The sequence below is a fragment of the Pseudoliparis swirei genome, chromosome 7 (assembly GCF_029220125.1).
Source record: "Pseudoliparis swirei isolate HS2019 ecotype Mariana Trench chromosome 7, NWPU_hadal_v1, whole genome shotgun sequence".
Taxonomy (NCBI): domain Eukaryota; kingdom Metazoa; phylum Chordata; class Actinopteri; order Perciformes; family Liparidae; genus Pseudoliparis; species Pseudoliparis swirei.
In genome coordinates, this window is record NC_079394.1 from 28,770,003 (window position 1) to 28,790,884 (window position 20,882).

The window sequence follows — 20,882 nt, forward strand, 5'->3', positions numbered from 1 at the left end:
ATGTGTGAATAAATAACTATTTTTATGAGGAACATTGACTCACTCTAGTATATATATATATATATATTAAGGCTGTGAAACGATTACAATTTTTAATCGGATTAATCACAGGTTTTTGTGGATTAATCATGATTAATCACATATTACCGATATTCTCGGTATATTTTGTGAGAACATAGAGATTTATGACAAAAGACGGATATATACATTTATACATTCTTCTATACAATGGTGCTGCAACTCAGCAGTTATTTAGCAGTTTTCTTCCATATGGAACATTAATACATCTTCATCCTAAACAGAATGTTTAACCCTCCTGTTACCTTCGGGTCAATTTGACCCCATTCAATGTTTAATGTCGGTGTTCTTTGGGTCAATTTGACCCCAGGCTATTTTCACTGTGTCAAACATATAAGAAATATCAACTTTTTTATTTATGTAAAGGGCTATTTAGGTAGTCAACAAACAAACATAAAGTACCTCACACTTAAACTTGGGAAGCAATATTAATTCTAATAATTTTCTGGAGGTTTTAATTGCTGGGGTCAAATTGACCCCGAGGGTAAATATGTTAGTAAATGTAAAGGTAACAGGAGGTTAAACAGAACATGTTTCTCTTGTTTGTCAACCATTAACTCCACCATGATACAATCTAAAGGCCTCTAGTCTTCCTCTAGCAGCTGCTGAGGCAAACTGACTGTGTGGGTTTTCTTCATGAACTGGGCCGTGATGAAAGGGACGGCGGGGACACCGCTGCAAAGCTGAAACCTCACCGCCCGGACACGGGACAGATTGACAAGTGACTTTTTTTGCTCGTTCGATGCGGCACGGAGCTCTGTGGCGCGCCAGACGGAGATCGATAAGTGTTAACGCGACGCGTAATAAAAGAACAAAGACAGGGCTCTCAAGTTTTGAAGACAGGCAAGCGTGAGATTTCCATCAGCACTCGATGCTCACCTGTGCTGAGCGTTGCGCGCGCCGGCATCGGGCCGAGAAGAATTGTTGACGGGGGGGGGGGGGGGGGGTGCTGCTAGTGACTCTTTCTTTGCTCCATCCCGATGCGCACAGGCCGGCGTCGGAGCTCTGCAGCGATGGACCAATCGATCACGATCGGCGTATTGAGCACCCAAACATTAAATAGCCGAGAGTTTTTTTCAGCGTGAGGAATACGATGTGTGGCGGGAGTGCGTGAGTTAAGACCGAAATGCGTGAGTCTCACGCTCAATGCGTGAGACTTGAGAGCCCTGCAAAGACGTGCTCTAGAGAACATGTCAGGGGGCGGGCCAATCTTTTTAATGTCATGCGATCTACCAACACTACGCCGCGATCGACTGGCAGGTCGCGATCGACGTGTTGAGACCCTGATCTACAGGAAGTAGAAGTCGTCACAAGGTTTCCGTAGGTGAACCTGCGGAAGGATCATTACCGATGAACAGACCGTCTGCATGAGAGCGGACAGAGTTCAGATTGAAGTGGTGGATTGGAAGCTCATTTGCAAGTGACTTTTTTAGGTCTCGATGTGCGCACGCGGCATCCGAGCTCTGCGGCGCGCGAGACGGAGATCGGAGTCGTGTTAACGCGACACTAGAGACAGAATGACATGCTGCTGGAGAGACGACAAACAACAGGCGGATTGGAAGCTCATTCTCTTGCATCGTTAAATGCGTAAAAAAAAAAAACTAGTTAAACCTGTAATTGAATTAACTGAGTTAACGCGTTATTTTTCACAGCACTAATATATATATAATATTAATAAAGTATGGTACACAGGCACGTGCACAGACATTTTGGGGGGCAGGTGCTCAAACCCAAAAAAAGGGCACCCAATGCCAAAATAAATTTCTGACAGAGTTGAAGCATTAGCATCAATACACTGATGATGCTGTCCTCTACCTGCGTCTCCTCTGGCAGCATCAGACTGCTTACATGTTCTTTATGAATAAAGATGAATTATTATGAAGCAACAACAGTACAAGCGTTCTGATTGGCTAATGGGTCTTCATGCCAGCCACGTATCGCCCTCCTCGCTGGTCTGATACGGATCCGTATTGCCCTCTTACGTCATTTTCAAAATGAGCGATATTGATAGACATCAACCCAAGAGCAGTGGTCCTCAAACTAAGGCCCGCGGGCCGGATACGGCCGCCTCCACATTTGGCCCGGCCCTCTGAACCAGAGAGGCCGTATGATTTGTTTTTCAGTCTGGCCACGCAAATCCTAGACTAGCCCCTGTTAAATAGAACAGAATAAGAATTCTCTCTCTCTCTTTCTCTCTCTCTCTTCTCTCTCTCTCCTCTCTCCCTCTCTCTATTCTCTAAACATAACTAACGTCAGTAAACAGCTGGATGAGGCTTTGAAATCACAGAGTTCTTGTTTGTTTATTTTTTAGTAAACGTCGGACCAGTTGTGACGTCATGTTTTCAGCAGCGTAATGTTGTGGTTGATTTATCACAAAACAACGTCAGGGGACAAACACCGTCAGGACCTGTGTCTGGTGCTGCGCGTCAGAGGAGAAGGAGGTGCAGCCGTTCGGTGGCGCGAGGAGCACTGCGGGGAGGAGGAAGTGGAGGAGGAGGAGGAGGAGGAGGAGGAAGTGGAGGAGGAGGGGGGGGGGGTCTAGGCGAAATTCTCACAAGAACTCAATGCCCCGTCGGATATTAAAACACATTTGGGGGGACTTGATGACAGAAAGAGTAACTTTTATTCTTAAATACGGATGAAAAAAAAAAAGTGTCTCCAGCTAAAAGGGCTCTTTACTCATCCAGGGCAAAGGGGAGGAGCTTGAGCACCACGAGGGCTCTACCTGTGCACGTGCCTCATGGTACATATAGTATACTCATCAATACTCTCTGTGTCTCTCTCAGTTACATTCTGTAGGTGAAGGACAGGGGGCCCCTGACCCTGTGACCCCTGACCCTTGGCCCCTGACCCTTGGCCCCTGGCTCTGTCCCATAGGCCTGTTCAGTAATCCATCAGCAGCATGAAGCCAGACAAGTGTCATGATTGTATATCAGGTATAATTAAAATCCTTGAGGTCCAGTTAGAGAGAGTTTCCTCACTAAAGGTCAGAACATCAATGTCAGATATGCGCTCTATGATTTTGTGCCATATGCATTGAAGTAGCCAACAGTTGTATTAACGTGTGTATGTAGTAAACAACTGACTGTCAAGTTAAAGTGTCACACCGCGGGGAGGTTTGTCTTGTCTTGGGTTTCTGTCTCGTAACTTCCTGTTTTATTTTGAAGGCTAACTCCCCCTCTCGTTTCAGGTCACTTGCTCTTCCTCATGTGTCACCGGTGTGATGGTCCCCTGACCCCTGATGGTCCCCCCTGACCCCTGGTCTCCCCTGACCCCTGACGGTCTCCCCTGACCCCTGACGGTCTCCACCTGTTCCCCAGGACCCTCATGTGCTCATAGTCTGCGTCTCCCCTTTGTCTGGGGCCAAAGTGTTTGGCCCTTGGCCCTCAGCCCTTTGCCACAGCCAGAGTCACGGTTTCCCTGAGTATCTTCACTCCATGTGAGTTGTTTTCTGTTTCCTCCTTGAGAGTGACTTTTCCTTTGTAAAGTTTCTAGTTTAGCTTAGCTTTGTTTTATTTGTCAGCCGTTTTGCTGTCCTCCCGTTTGGAGAGACTTTGTGTTTTAGATTAGCCCGAGTATATTTAGTGAGCTCTTTTCCAGAGCCCTTTTATTTGTCTCTCCTCAAAGAGGTTCGGATTTCAATAAAGTGGGCTTATACGTTCTCTCCTCTGCATCTGAGTCCTCATTTTAGTCCAGGCCGGACATAAATAAAGAGAACTAAATATAATAACATCTACAACATATTTATTATTACAGATTTCAAACTGAACTGGATTAATTATGAATAATAAATACTCTAATAATACATACATTATCTTCTCTTATTTAAAGTAAAATTAAGGCCGGATTTAAAACAAATCTTTTGAAAAATGTGATTTAAAATAAAGGACTTAATTTTACTATTAAATATCGAACTGAATTGTCCTGCAGCTTTAAATTCAGTTTCTTCAGGCGTCAAGCGATGTCAATCAAAAGAGCCAAGATATTATATTCTTGTTCTCTGAAAGGAGAAATGTGTGTGCAGGGACTCCATCTGGTTATGAAACCATTTGTTTCAGCTCATTTCTCTCTGTTCACATCAGTGATCATCAGTTAATTCATGTTACATTAAGATCATATTGGGCTCTTATCTTTATTTATAATTCAGTGAACCCACCTCAGAGTCTCCAGGCTACAACGTGGACTCTCCAGAAAACCAGTCAGCAGCTTCACTCCTGAATCCTGCAGCTGGTTTCTACTCAGGTCCAGTTCTCTCAGACTGGAGGGGTTTGACTTCAGAGCTGATCCCAGAGAAGAACAGCCTTCCTCTCTGATCCCACAGTCTGACAGTCTGTAAACACACAAAACAACACACAGAGTTTATTATATCAATACACAATGAATCATTATTGACATCATGAACACGAGTGGCTTTCACTTTGGTTTCATCTTCTTCTGTAAACAGACATTTAGTTAAAATCACGTCAGTGAAAGAAGAAGAAAAGATGACAGAAACAATCTGTTCATCATCCAATCAGATGAGTTCATGTTTTAATGTGAACTCCACTTCACAAGGTTTCCTGCAGCTGGTAGCAGACGTGTAGAAGCAGCTTACGGCCGGAGGATTCATGACTTCAGAGAAGATGAACCTGATCACAAGGATCACAACAAGTTTCATTTCAACACTTATTTCATTTCAATGGATACATGTTTGGTTCTTTATGTGTTGTCGTGTATTTTCATATTACTCTTAAAAGATACAGCTAGTTTATAGATCTGAGGCCTACAAGGCCTCAAGCATATTTGGAGGGAAAAGCTCTTTTGTCATCAAGCTGGCGCGACAGTTCACAGCAGGCAACGGCGCCATAGATCCATATTTGGTGGCCAACGTGCCGGAGAGGAAGGGGGGCTATGGGGATTCTTTGGGGAGCCTATAGAATCGAACATGAGACCTCCCCTCTTTCTCTTGTGTATATAAGCTGTAAGCACACATAGATCCGTTGAATTCCTGATACACGACCCGTGGATTCCCAGCCGTTCGAACGAAGCGTCTGTTTTACTTTGTACTTTGAAAGAATAAACTTCGTGTTCTTTGAGTGCTGGGTCTTCAAACTTCTTTTCCAAACAAGTCCTCATTCAAACGGCGCCGGCGAAACCCAAGGAGCAAAGATACTACAAGTGGCGTCTACGAACAGTCACGTGTGAGAATACTCAAGACGACAAACACGGTAAATAACTGCTGACTTCATTGATATGCTGATTCATTAAGTGTAGTCTGTGTGTGATTACCGTGGTTCAAGAATAATTTCACCGTGTCGAACGATATTTTTATTTTTCCTGCATATTTGAGTGCGGGGAGAAAAAGTTGCGTTTGAATTGAGAGGGAAAAGTTTTTTCGGGGTAAAGTAATAGTGGTAAAATAGCGAATGTTATTAAGGTGTGTTAATTAGTAAGTGCAGTTATCCGAAAATAAGGCCTTTGATTTGTTTTAACGTTAAGACGCGGGAAAGTTAATCGCTAAAATAACATTGCGCATAGTCAGAGAAACAGAGATAAGTAACAAGAAACGAAGAGAGATTAAGAGTCAGAAGGTTAAAGGACCTAAAGGAAAATGATCATAGAGCTGCTTAAATCGGATAGAACATAGTCTAAAGAAATTAGTACTGGCTTAACGAGATTGAGAAAGAAAGTACGATTGTATGCTCCCACTCTGCGATTATTGACGAATAAATGCACGAAGCAGCCTCTCATCGGAAATAAAGTCTCGGACGGTAGCAGAAATTAAACCTTAAGAGAGGAACAAGCGGCAAGAGCATGCTAATACGGATGAATGGTATAAATGACTGATTTTAGGAAAGAAAATAGCCATTTGTGCGTCGTGTAGGCACATTGTCTGATCACAGCTGAGAGAAATAAAAAAGGTGGGGGCGATTTCTTCGGCCGGAGAATCTGCACCCAGTGTGTGTGTGTGTGTATGTGCGTGCGCGCGAGCCTGCTGGCGTGTGTGCGTTGAGTTGCTGTGTGCGGGTGTGTGGAGTTTTTCAATAAACTCTAAATCACGCCGTGCATTTTTATTCTATAAGAGAACGTAAAGACAAACGTGAGTTCCCTGAAGAGGAGACTAACTAGTTAATAAGATCGTCGAAATAAAAAAGGAAAAAAAGTAGAGGACTGACTCGTGATCTCGCGAGAGTCCCACGGGGAACGAACACGTGGTGGTCGAATAGTCATCGCCATCTTGTGGGCAAGCATTCTCATCTCAGTCCGTACATCCGGTGCACGGGTGGGGAGCGGGTGAGCATTGGGTTACACAGATGGAAGCCATGCACAGGGAGAACACAGTCTGTTAAACATGGGTTACATGCTGATAGAACCCTAACCATTTCATATTTCTGTTCTTTTACTCATTTTATGAATGAGATTTGAGAAAAGAGGACAAAGAACCAGTTAACACCAAGGGCCGGGCGTGGCCACTGACGTTGGCACCACCTGCTGGACAGTCTGCAACAAAGGCGGTGCCTGTTTCACTCCACAAGCTTTTTCATTTGTGTTGATATATTCGAGTCAAAGTCAGATATTCATGATACACATTGTAAAGCTGCATACATTGGTGAAACTGTAGAACATTGATCTAGGTAAACACATGAAGGCTTGGCGGCTGACTGATCAAGTACAATTTTAATTAAATAGGGTACATAATAGTTGGTCGAAACGCTGACAAATACGGTTTCATTTTATTTACTTAATTTTTAATTTGTTCATTTTAATTTTAATTTTTAATTTGTTCATTTGAATCTTTAATTTTATTTTTAATTTTTAATTTGTAATTTTTAATTCTAATTTTTATTTTTTATTTTGAATTTTTTTATTATTAAATTTTCATAATTTTTTTTTTTTTTTTTTTTTTTTTTTACTTTTCATTTTTATTTTTCTTTATGTTGCTTTGCTTATGTTTTTATGCAGTGTTTGTTTTGATATGTGCTGAATGGTGATTCAACACGGACATTGCTAGAAGAGTTCAAGACCACATTCGAGGACAGTGGGCAAACCTCTGCTTGACATTTGGTGTCAGGAACGAGGAGTATGCACTTGCTGTGTTGATTAGCACATACATTACTCAAGGTTGGGCCTGTGAGCCTTTGGTATTTTGGCAGACACAAATCAATCTCATTAATAAAAGGGGGGAGTCTGGATTTGATTAATTCGTTAATTGGTTGATGGATTAATTCTTGTTGATTTGAGTAATTCGTTGATTGGTTAATTGATTTGTTTTTGTTAATTGATTTCTGTTAATTGGTTAATTGAAGTACTTTGAGCTTGCGATAAACAATACAATAATAACAGTGCGTAAGAAAGCCGTCATAATGGGAAAAAATGTCACCAAAGAGCTAAAGGTATCTACTCCAGTTGATGTAGTACAGAAAAACAATCCTTTGGTCAGCGGCATCGCAAACATCGCAAAGATATCCAAGAAATGGTCAAAGCAGTGGCCCCAGGTTGACCAACCGTGGCCCAAGGAGGGGACACTCAACTCAGAGGTGATTAACGTGATGAAGGTACTTGTGTCCACATACAAGGCAGGCCAAAAGAAAGGCAAAAGGGAGGAAGACGCAAAGAGAAGAGACTGGTGGAGCTTGGCATCCGGTTATTTGAAGAAGAAGGACAGAAGCTCAGGAATGCTACCATCAAGAAAAGAGATAAATCGCGGAAGAAATAGAGCAAAATCAAACAAACTGAAATTGCTGACGACACCGATCCAACTTTCACATATGAATCAGTAAAAAGACCCACGCCATGAAGAAGAGAAGAAGCCCAAGAGGTTTATCCGCAGCTCCCAGTGATGAGTCAGAGGATCTTATCTGGTCAGAGACAGTGAGGACCAAATAACCCCGAGAGGACGCGGAGACAACCATAACAACGTATCCAAATTCGGAAGGAAGAAGACAACTGACTGGGGAGACTGAGGTCGATTGGGTGGAATTGAGAGATGAAGAAATCGAGAGTGATGAAGAAGAGGACGTGGGGGATACGATCCTAAAGTCAAGCCGGACGCTGGCTAGAGCGGAAAGAAGGAGATAGAACCACTCAAGACAATGAAGAGGAGGGCAGCGATGAAGAGGATACACCGAGGACTGTGAGAGAGGTTGAAGTAAGCATCGACCGGCTTCTCCGTGACTTGAAGAAAACTGAAAGACAGAAAGAACAAAGGAAGCTGATAAAGCAGTTGGAAGAGTTGCAGATACAGAAGGAAGATTTACAAAGAAGACTCAAGGCAATCAGGCATGAAGAAGATTGCGCCCTAGAAACAGTCCACTTGCCCAAGACAATGTGCCCAGTGATCGTCGAGGCCAGAATCTGGAGTATAAGCCATTGCTGAGCACCGATATGTCGAATATACTGGAAAAACTGCCCATTATTCAAGGCGGAGCACATCCTTGGATTGCAAAACTGGAAGAAATCATGATTGGCTCACAGTCAGCGATGGGAGACATCAAAAGACTCCTGGCTAATCTCCTTGGGGTCCACGGCATGGGAGAAATCCTAGAAAAAGCTGGACTGGCGTGCGTGGGGCGGCTGTAAATGACTCAGAGCTGTTCGCGGCAAGCAGAGGTCGCTGTGTAGGGCACTAAAGGAGACATTTCCGACAAATGTGCATCCCGACAACATCTTGATTGAACCACTGGGAGGCTGAGAACCCAGAGCCTATGTGTCAAGAACTCATCAAGCGTGGAGGAATGTCACAGGGAATGATCCGGTTGAGTCGCATGGACCAGTCAGTGTTGAGAGGCAAGATCCTGCTGGGTTTGCCGCTGCCAGTGAAGCAAATTGGCAGAAGTGGTTGGGCTTGGGAGCATGGAAAGAAGAGTGTACACTGATCATATTGCACACCAGGTGGAGCTGTATAGGAAGAAAGACCAGGACATCAAGGGTCAGGAACAAGAAACCCTCAGGAAATTGAACAATATACAACTCGTAGAAACAAAGAGGACAGAGAGGAAGCAAGCGTTGGTTATGCAGAGTCAGGCACCACCAACTCAACCTGTGTTGACATCAGAGCCATACCAGGCCCAGTTCCAGCAGCTACAGCAATCTCCAGTAGCTCCCGCCGCCTTCTACCCACGGGCAGATTACAACCAAGAACAACCCTGGAATGGCAGAAATCAAAGAAATCGCGGAAGAGGAGGACGGTATAATCCCAATTCCAACAGCGTTCAGACGAATGCTATGCTATCGTGTGGAGCCCTTGGCCATTTCGCGCCGGGAGTGTAACCAAGGAGATTACAGAGGAAATAATAGAGGAAATCCCAGAGGAGGATACAGGGGCCAATCCGGGCGAACCAGGACCAGTGAACCCTGACAGAGGCCGGAACCAGGGCTATAGAGGTGCCGAAGACTCGAAGGGGAGGTGCCAGCTGGTAGTATCAGGCCCGGAGAAAGATCCAACGATAAAGGTGAAAATAAATAATCGACCATTGGAAGTGATGGTAGACAAGCGGGCCGGCTTTCACCTGTATTCGCCTAAAGATGCTACACATCTCCCATGTCTGGCCAATGGATCCGGACAATCGGGTTTGAGGAGTAAAACAGCTGATCCTCTTACAGAGCCAGTTGATCTCAGCTACCAAGAAGTAAAGATCAAACTACCCATATTGGTCTCTGAACAGACACCTATAGCTGTTGGGAAGAGATGTTATGTAGTTGAAGTGTACAATAAAGTGTACTCAGACGGCTGTCTGGTTGAAATAAACGATATCTTTCATCAATCAGTGATGAAAACAGACGGAAGCACCTACAGTATTCTGGATCGAAAACCTCCAGGAAGACCTTGTGCGCCTGCCAAGTTGTGGGAGAAATTTATCATCGCCAATATGCCCAATGCGAAACTTCCAGAGTATCCACTTCACTGCGCTCAAGTACCAAAAAAACCCAACCCAGAAGAATGGCTAGCCACCCAAAGCAAGTCCAACTCAATTCAGGCTGCATAATTGTGGGACCACAAGGAGCAGCAATGAAGATACACCGGGACGACTACGTGAACAGAGAGTTTGATATCACAAGGAGTGTGCCGCATGTGACCTTGTTGGTAAATGAAGAACACATGAGAAGCAGATAGGAGAAATGATGGCAGAAGCTGAAGAAGCTGTGTTCACACCCCTAAAAGAAAATCAGGCCATTTGGAGGCGAGGATCAGCGATTCATCATGATTATGATCTCGGCTCAAGGACAAGGACAGCCACAAACTGCGAGGATGACACACGAATCAATTTGCAGTGTCAAACTGGACTCGGATACATTAAGAGAAGAGATGTTACAACAAGTTCCAGAAGATTTATGGGCGCGACATAGTACTGATATTGGACTGGTAAAGTCAGCCCAACCAGTAAGAACTGAACTCAGACCAGGAGCCAGTCCACCTTGGAAAAACCAGTACCCACTGAAAGAAGAGGCAATCCGAGGAATCGCACCACAGATTGAAGGACTTCTGAAGGCAGGTGTCTTGAGGATAACACAGAACCCCCAGAGCAACACGCCTTTGTTGCCAGTGAAGAAGCCAGACAATTCTTATCGTCTGACACATGATTTGAGAGCAGTGAGCAGCGGTAACTTTCGAGCAGAGGTGCCAGATCCACACACCTTGCTAGACCAAATCCTGCAAACGTCACACTTCACAGTGGTAGATTTATGTGGTGCATTTTTCAGCGTACCACTAAGCAAAGAGAGTCAAGGCCTATTTGGTTTCACATACAATGGACAATCATACGAGTATGAGAGACTGCCAAGGTTTCAAACACAGTCCTCACATCTTCAACAAAATATTGAAAGACGATTTGGTCGGGATAGATCAGGTGATACAAAGTACTGTGATTCAGTACGTGGATGACATTATCATTTGTTCAACTGATGAGGACATGCCATAAAGACTCAATTAAACTGCTTCAAATACTGGCAGAGAAAGGACACAAGGCCTCTCTGAAAAAGCTACAATATTGCCAGGAGAAGGTGGCATATTTGGGCCAACAAATCACGATGGGACACCATCTCTGAAATTCATCTGGAAGCCATTCAACGGCTCCAAAACCCAGAACAGTCCGAGATGATGACATTCCTTGGCATTGCAGGGTATTCCTCAGCGTGGGTTGAGGAGTATGCCAAACGGGACGTTGAGAGCTATGATCAAGGACACTGAAATGCTAAACTCCACTGCAACCTTTCTTGGGCACGATGGCCTTTGGGCATTTGAAATGACAAAAAGAGATTGCAGGAGGCTCCGGCCTTGGCTCTTCCCGACTACTCCAAGAATTTCGTATATATGTATCTACATCCATTGGGGTAAACATACATGTGCAGTCCTTTGTCAGCCAACAGGGATGGGAACAGGGCCTCAACCTATTTCCTACTACTCCACTGCTTTTCAGAAGTAGAGTTAGGACTACCACTATGCTACAGGGCAATGGTGGGGTTTCTCTAATGTACAGTAAAGCATCATCAGTGACCATGGGTACCGTGACAATTCTTACACATCATAGTCTCAGAAATCTTTTGAACTATGGAAAGAACAATTTGACTATGTCTAGGCTCAGAGACTATCATAGGCTTTTAGAGCAGGAGGATGTCACTCTCGTAAGGTGTGTCACGACAAATCCAGCGGAAAATTTGCCAACTCCAGAGGACGGGAGCCACGATTGTGTTCATGAAGCAGAGAAATACTCCAGACTGAGGTCGATTTGAAAGCCCTCCGTTGAGTGAGGTGGACCTGGAGTATTGGACGGCTCCTGTTATCGTATTGGCGACAAATTGAGTGCTGGATACGCCGTGGTAAAAGCCCAAGGAACCGGATTCACTGTTGAAAAAGCTGAAGTGATACCACAGCCGGCATCGGCGCAGCTTATGAGCTCGTGGGCCTGACTGAAGCGTGTTTGCTGGCAAGGAAAGCGGTGACAATATACACCGATTCTGCATGTCGCATAATGTGTGTCATCTGTTTGGATCCGTATGGAAGAACCGAGGATTCAAGAAAACGGATGGGTCTCAATACAACATCACGCCCAGATCATGAAACTGCTGCACGCTATGATGAAGCCCAAAGAAATAGCGATAGCCAAATGTGCAGCACACAAAAAGGATGCTTCAAAGATTTCAAAAGGGAACAGAGCGGCAGACGAAGCAGCCAAAGAAGTCACAGGAGCAAACAAAGTGGGCAAAATCCTGCTCGTCACTCATGAAGTGACCTTGGAAGACAAAATAACACTCAAAGATGTAATTTTGATACAGGAAGCCGCCCCGGAAACGGACAAACAGCTGTGGGTAGAGCGGGGGGCCACCCGAGATTCTACCGAACTTTGGAGAAATCATGAGGGACTGATAATCGCACCACCGGACTTGTTGGGCCTAATGATTCATGAGGCGCATGGTATGGCTCACGTGGCAAGGGGGGAAGTCAAGAGAAAAATCACAAAGGAATCACCTGGAGAGGAGGCGACACAGTCACAGATTCAAGAGGTGGAAGGCTCGAGAGAGCCTGACAACGTCTGAGGAGAACATGCGCCAGACAGGAGGATGCATGAAAATCCACAGAGTCAGAATTCAGAAGGAGAGGCCGTCCAGGAAGAAGATAATGTTGATGTTCCTCTACACACTTCTGATGATGCCGGAGACGTTTGCACAGGAGATGGGCAGGGAAATGGGTATCATGATATTGTCATCCAACATGTCCCAGATACAGCAAGACCTAGCTCGGTTGGCTGTGATGTTCCTGGGGTCTCACAGAGGTGAGCCCACGACAGGACAACTCAGAGAGGTGGGGGACAGAGAAGCCCGAGACCCGTCAGGAAAAGGGTTAAACCAGACCGTTACTAGTGCCAGGGTTGAAGTGACCTTGGGAAAGTCAGTTCAGCTTCCATGCCAGTGCCCAGGAGAGGATAGGGAAGACGGGACGCGTAGAGTTGAGTGGGAAGATAGCCATGGTAGGGTTATAGATCTATCAGGGGAACTGCCTAAAGGGAAGTTTACATTCCTCAATGACAAAAGGAGACTGACGATTAAGGGAGATTGCAGTTTATATGTACGACAACCTCAACAGGAAGATCAGGGCGATTACAAGTGTTCTTTTTACGACTCACCCATTGGGAGTGAGCGGTCCGGTTTAGGACTCAGAGTTCACATAGTATCACTAGTGATACTAGGGGGGAATACACCAACCCCCCAGAACAAAAGCTGTTAAAATAGAAGAGAAACCTACCCTGTCAACGCTAAAAGCCATATATATTAAAGGAACGATATGTTTTATAATTTTACATTTACTCATAAAAGTGTCAATCTGTGTTGATGTATGATTTGTGTCTGTTGTGTATGCAAGGATACTGGTCGTCTCTTCTGTCATTCTAGAACAACGGGGGAGACAACAGGGGAGGATGGAGTGTGAAGGACTCCCTGGGTGGAATGGAGTCGATTATATCAAACATGAACAATACCAGTGGCCTACAAGACTCTGGACAAAGACTGGTGGAACAACCACCAGAGTCAAGACGTCCTCAAGAACCGAGTCCAGCTGCTGAAGAGCTAAAGTGTTACATACTCTTGTGTATTCTTGTAGATTTGTCATTATCAAAATTACGAATGTATTTTCTTGTTTAGGTTAATTGTGGGGAAACGATATTTTCTGTTCTTTGGTAAATATAATGGAATCTCAAGTGTTTATTCATGTGACATTTAGGGACAGCAGGGGAACAGGCAGGAGGAGGTCTGGGGAAAGGTCCAATGGGATGACCAGCGGACCCTGGACATTATTATTTTTTGTTATTATTTACTGAGGAATTCCTGATGTATTTGCTAAAAAACCATTTCCCTACACAATTTGCTAAAACCTTTCTGATTTCAGTGGTATGGAGTTTAATTTAAGGTCGCCTAGGCAGAGGGACCGTGAAATAATTTTCCTGTCTACATTGCTAAGATAACTGCCTGACAGGTTTTTCAATTTCACATGTAATACTTCATTTTACACCACTTTTACACTTCATACAGTCACAGTAATGTTGGAACTTTACTGAAGGACGGGGTGGTATTTTTGTCATGATAATACACCTGTATGTTTGCATTGATTGTTTGTTTATTGGCGAGAGTCTATCAACTCTCGAGGGGAATATAAGTTCGTATTTTCATACTCTTAAAAGATACAGCTAGTTTATAGATCTGAGGCCTACAAGGCCTCAAGCATATTGGAGGGAAAAGCTCTTGTCATCAAGCTGGCGCGACAGTTCACAGCAGGAGAGCGCCATAGATCCATATTTGGTGGCCAACGTGCGGAGAGGAAGGGGCTATGGGGATTCTTTGGGAGCCTATAGAATCGAACATGAGACCTCCCCTCTTTCTCTTGTGTATATAAGCTGTAAGCACACATAGATCCGTTGAATTCCTGATACACGGCGGATTCCCATTCGAATTCGAACGAAGCGTCTGTTTTACTTTTGTTTGAAAGAATAAACTTCGTGTTCTTTGAGTGCTGGGTCTTCTCGAAACTTCTTTTCCAAACAAGTCCTCATTCAAACGGCGCCGGCGAAACCCAAGGAGCAAAGATACTACAGTGTGAATAAATAACTCTATATATATAATATTAATAAAGTATGGTACACAGGCACGTGCACAGACATTTTGGGGGGCAGGTGCTCAAACCAAAAAAAAGGGCACCCAATGCCAAAATAAATTTCTGACAGAGTTGAAGCATTAGCATCAATACACTGATGATGCTGTCCTCTACCTGCGTTTCCTCTGGCAGCATCAGACCGCTTACATGTTCTTTATGAATAAAGATGAATTATTATATAGCAACAACAGTACAAGCGTTCTGATTGGCTAATGGGTCTTCATGCCAGCCACGTATCGCCCTCCTCGCTGGTCTGATACGGATCCGTATTGCCCTCTTACATCATTTTCAAAATGAGCGATATTGATAGACATCAACCCAAGAGCAGTGGTCCTCAAACTAAGGCCCGGATACCCGGATAAGCCGCCTCATTTGGCCCGGCCCTCTGAACCAGAGAGGTCAGATGATTTTCCAGTCTGGCCACGCAAATCCTAGACTAGCCCGTTAAATAGAACAGAATAAGAATTCTCTCTCTCTCTTCTCTTCTCTCTCTCTCTTTCTCTCTCTCTCTCTCTCTCTCTCTCTTTTCTCTTGAATTCTCTCTCTACCTCTCTCACTCTTTTCTCTTGAATTCTCTCTCTCCCTCTCTCTCTCTCTCTCTCTCCCTCTCTCTATTCTCTAAACATAACTAACGTCAATAAACAGCTCTTATTTCATTTAAATGGATAAATGTTTGGTTCTTTATGTGTGAATAAATAACTCTTTTTATGAGGAACATTGACTCACTCTAGTATATATATATATATATATATATATATATATATATAATATTAATAAAGTATGGTACATATAGTATACTCATCAATACTCTCTGTGTCTCTCTCAGTTACATTCTGTAGGTGAAGGACAGGGGGCCCCTGACCCTGTGGCCCCTGACACTTTTAGCCCATGACCCTTTGGCCCCTGACCCTTTGGCCCCTGACTCTTTGGTCCCTGACCCTTTTGCCCCTGACCCTGTGGCCCCTGGCTCTGTCCCATAGGCCTGTTCAGTAATCCATCAGCAGCATGAAGCCAGACAAGTGTCATGATTGTATATCAGGTATAATTAAAATCCTTGAGGTCCAGTTAGAGAGTTTCCTCACTAAAGGTCAGAACATCAATGTCAGATATGCGCTCTATGATTTTGTGCCATATGCATTGAAGTAGCCAACAGTTGTATTAACGTGTGTATGTAGTAAACAACTGACTGTCAAGTTAAATCAAGAAAACTAAACTGAATAACATCTACAACATATTTATTATTACAGATTTCCGATTGAACTGGATTAATCATGAATATTACATACTATAATAACAAATACTATATCTTCCCTTATTTAAAGTAAAATAAAGTTTGTATTTAAAACAGAAAGCTTTTGAAAAATGTGACTTTAAAGCCCCATTATGTAGTTTTTCCCTTTTAGCGCCCCCTTCAGTTTTTGAGGTATTTAACGTTTACTTCAGTGTCGTAAATACCCAGTTACGATAGATGCAGCCTCGCATACACTTGTATTGAGTTGGGATCATGTGTTGTCCTGTATTATAATAATAATTATTATTATTGTTATTATTTGTACGTGTCACGGGTTATAAAAGGTGACGAGGGGGAGGTGACGCAAGTTTTTTTTTGTTTGGAGCGCGCTGACAGGCGGCGGACTCAGAACGGCAGCAATCCGGCGACTGTTTCTATTTTGGATTTATACCAACGGGCGGGATCACTAATAGAAGACTGCGCAGGAACACTGAACTGGCCCAGCACCTACCGGACTAGGGTGAAGTAGCGGGATTGAACGCGCGCCGCCATGTTCCGCCTGGTCGGTCAGCTGTTTGCCGGCTTTGGGGGCGGCAGTCATTTACTTTGTTTGGGGACTGCAAAGAATTTGGGGACTGTCGGGATCCGGGGATTATACTTCGTTTTGAGTGGGTTTGATTGTTTGTAGTGGATGTGTTCATTTTGGGGGTTTGCAGATGCATTGAATTGGATTTAATATAATAACATTTGGGTTTCCGCATATCGACTGTGTGTTTTTCTTTACGACCATTTGAGCAGAGAGTTAACACCAGAATTGCAGATCCTTATCTCCTTTTTTTTGTGTCGATTGTACCTTTTCCCCTTGATTGAGTTGCTAAGGGCGAATTGTTCCAACATAACCAAAAGAATGACAACATTTAGTTTAGATGAAATACCGATGGCGTTTTCAGCCTATATACGTTGTTTTCTAAATGTTTGAATGTGGAGTACGTGTGATCGAATACAATATTGTTGACAACACCAACAAGCTACATAAAAAAGCTACCCTTATACTGTAGCTGCGAGCGTGGAGTGGCACTATATGACATTGCGTAATCACTGCCAGAAAGCAGGTGGAAGTACATCCGCCCCGGAGCGGGCGGCTCCAGAATCCTACATAGCGGAGTTATTTCCCCACAGACCCCCGATGGCAATGGCGGAGCCGCAAATCGCCATATTAAAAGTCATTGTAGCGGCACAATTTTTTTCAAGCTGTTATTATAAGGTACAATTGTTACATAGTGTTGCTTTAAATAAAGGACTTCATTTTATAAAAAAATATTGAACTGAATTGTCCTGCAGCTTTAAATTCAGTTTCTTCAGGCGTCAAGCGATGTCAATCAAAAGAGCCAAGATATTATATTCTTGTTCTCTGAAAGGAGAAATGTGTGTGCAGGGACTCCATCTGGTTATGAAACCATTTGTTTCAGCTCATTTCTCTCTGTTCACATCAGTGATCATCAGTTAATTCATGTTACATTAAGATCATATTGGGCTCTTATCTTTATTTATAATTCAGTGAACCCACCTCAGAGTCTCCAGTCTACAATGTGGACTCTCCAGAAAACCAGTCAGCAGCTTCACTCCTGAATCCTGCAGCTGGTTTCCACTCAGATTCAGTTCTCTGAGACTGGAGGGGTTTGACTTCAGAGCTGATCCCAGAGAAGAACAGCCTTCCTCTGTGATCTCACACCATGACAGACTGTAAACACACAAAACAACACACAGAGTTTATTATATCAATACACAATGAATCATTATTGACATCATGAACACGAGTGGCTTTCACTTTGGTTTCATCTTCTTCTGTAAACAGACATTTAGTTAAAATCCCGTCAGTGAAAGAAGAAGAAAAGATGACAGAAACAATCTGTTCATCATCCAATCAGATGAGTTCATGTTTTAATGTGAACTCCACTTCACAAGGTTTCCTGCAGCTGGTAGCAGACGTGTAGAAGCAGCTTACGGCAGCTTACGGCCGGAGGAACATTGACTCACTCAAGTATATATATATATTAGGGCTGTCAATCGATTAAAACAAATTAACTAATTAATGCGATTTTAGTGCATTAATTGCGATTAATTAATCGCAATTAAAAGTTGAAAGTTAAAAGTTCATTCTTTTTAAAGACCAAACTTCACACAGAGCTGTGTTTTCAAAGAGGCTCCTACCTATAAAGTGCCAGCGAGATATTTAATATCGTGGATGATACATTGTTTCTTCATCAGATTAGTAAAAAAAAAGAAGTATATTGAGACCCCATTGGTCCTGTCATCCTTAACACTGAACAACAGCAGAACCAGTGACCTTGGTAACTGACTGACATTCAAATATGTCACGTTAACCCTCTGGAGGCTGGGCTCATTTTATACATTTTACAAAAAAATGTCAATTTACGTTTTAAAGGCGTTTGCATATGACACATACCCACGTGTTCTACATCAAACATTCCAGAACAATCTCAGCTCTCTATTCAATGAGGCTCAGTTGCCTGGTGCCATGTTCTCTGCTCTCTGACTGACAGGCTGCTTATGAGATCACGTGAGGTAGGAGGTCCTTTGTGATTTACTGAGTGTTCATTGGTTGATTTTTCGCTAAATGTTGACAGACAAACGGATTGACCAATCACGTTGAAGGTTTCGTGGTTCTTTGGCTCAGAAAGTGTTCTCTGTGCATGTATAGGTCTGATTTATTCATTGAACTGTCCCTGGTTTAATGTCTTCATAACATGAATATCTTATAATAAAATCATATTTTAAATGAAATAATTTATCTAATCCTCAAATGACTAGATCATGTAAAATGGACATGACAAATAAAGATAAATCTGTTCAGTCTGAGTGATAATCTGGTCTGGATTTGTCTGCTCATGACAGCCATGTCAGAAGAAATATCAAGAATAAAGTGAAAACTTAAGAATGGATGATTCTATGATACAGCTTTTTGTCAAAACAGTATCTTCAGTGATCTAAAACACGACGAAACACATTATGCTGTTCTATTTCAGTGACATTGTTTGAACTATAAGATATGATAAAAATATGAACAACTAATGTTTCATTGAAATGAGTCATTCATTAATCATGATGAATAAACAGTACTTCATGTTGTCAGGCAAAGAGAAAAGAAGAAATCAAGACAAACAACATGTTTGTCATGAATTCTCATTACAGACTATTTTATTATGATAAATACTGATCAATTCACAGCTTTGACTATGAAATAACTGTTTAAAAACTCTTTTAATCATACTAACATTGTTTACTTGATATTACAATAAATTTGGAAATGATACATGTTGTTACTTTAAAGCAGTGATATGGTACTGACACATATGAGTTCTGATATTCTTGTGCTTGAAAGGCCTCTGGTTTCTGGTTTGATCTGGCATGGTGTTTGTCACAGACCTGGCCCTGCTCTGTGATCAGAACAGAAACAGGAGACCATTGATTCATCAAGTTAATGATTTCATGTCCTTTAGTAATTGTTTCACAGTGTCAAACCATACTGAGTTTATCGCAGAATGCAGATTATCGGACACAATAATATATATATATATATAATGTATGTAATAATGTTATTGACTGTTGCAACTCTTGTTCGATATTCTCAGGCATTATGGGTAGTATTTAAACAAAGTCTATGAACCAGATTAAAGATCAACGATCGATTGGTCCTAACCCCCGGTGTCAGAAGATTTCCCATCAGGTTGTTGACCTCTGCGTAACGTGAGCTCATGAGCCAGATCGTTCGCATGCTTCACGATGCTCATGCATGAAATTGAAGGTACCACTCGCTGTTCTCACTGCTCAAGCCTGGTCTATCCCTATCAAACTCCTAGGTCTGTATGCGACCCTATGGTCTGAAATGTTATGGACTGTACTCAACTGGACAGCTTATTCTGAACATGCTCATGTCAGACAGTTTCTATCAGGATCAAAGCTAGGAAGATCGAGCTCATCAGCCTGTATGACTCTGACCTGTCATTCAGATGGACAGACTAGCCTATCCACAGTTCGTCTGAGTCTTGAGAGCTATCAACAGGATAAGCTAATGCCAGACTTGCTCATGAAGACCATGAGCTGTATCTGAAGCGAGTACTATTAGCAAGTTCTAATCTAACTTGCCCCTAGATGCGTTCCCAGATGCCTACTGAAGAATGCAGACTAAGCAGAGCGTGACCAAGTGTCGAACAAAAGACACTGCTTTCTGTGTAACATTAACACGCAGTATGCCAGAAATACTATGGTGACTACACTTCAGCTACGTCCTGACGACATCGCATGCCCCTAGGGTACGGGACCAGATTTCTGAAAGTTCCTGAGACCAGGCTGACTCCTGATAGCAAGCGCATACATGAAACTGCAGTATTAAAATCTGTACAATACCCATAGTATTAGTATAGACTATCCTCTGAAATAAGCATCAACAACTGATTAATCTGCTACCCAGACTAATACTGCATGATCATACCAATGCACAGATGGACCATGTACTATCCTAAATACTTGAAGACATTTACCACGGGGTTTGAAAAAGAAACTTAACTAAGGTTTAACAATTTTTTTTTTTTTTTTTTTTTTGAGCATTTAAATAAGGGACGGACCTTTTTAGGTATAAAACTTACTAAGTGTGAACTCTATTCTGCTGCAAAATGATTGGTTCGGGGTTCCTTTCCCGATTTTTTTTGGATGGGAAGGGAATTTTTCCCTTTAACCTTTTTTAAATTTAGTACTAAGGGGGAAAAAAACCCAAAAGTCTTTTTACCCAAGGCCAAAACCCTTTTTTGTCAAAAAAATTCCCGGGGCCCCCCCAAAAAAGGGTTTTTAGGACCCCCTTTTTAAAATTTTCCCTTTTTTTAAAAGGCTTTTGCAAAGGTGAAATGTTAAATGACTTGCATTGGCTAAATGACA

The 20,882-nt window shown here is 42.8% G+C and overlaps 2 protein-coding genes across 2 annotated transcripts in view; one reads left to right on the top strand and one right to left on the bottom strand.

The window, feature by feature from the left end:
- Positions 1-20,882, bottom strand: part of LOC130196675 (protein NLRC5-like) — a 1,158,129-nt gene that overhangs the window by 576,254 nt on the left and 560,993 nt on the right. Inside the window, 2 exon segments of the mRNA XM_056418994.1 lie at positions 4,235-4,408; positions 17,497-17,670. Of these exon segments, the coding sequence (XP_056274969.1) occupies positions 4,235-4,408; positions 17,497-17,670 (348 nt within the window).
- LOC130196679 (NACHT, LRR and PYD domains-containing protein 12-like) overlaps positions 1-20,882 on the top strand; it is a 373,575-nt gene that overhangs the window by 160,445 nt on the left and 192,248 nt on the right.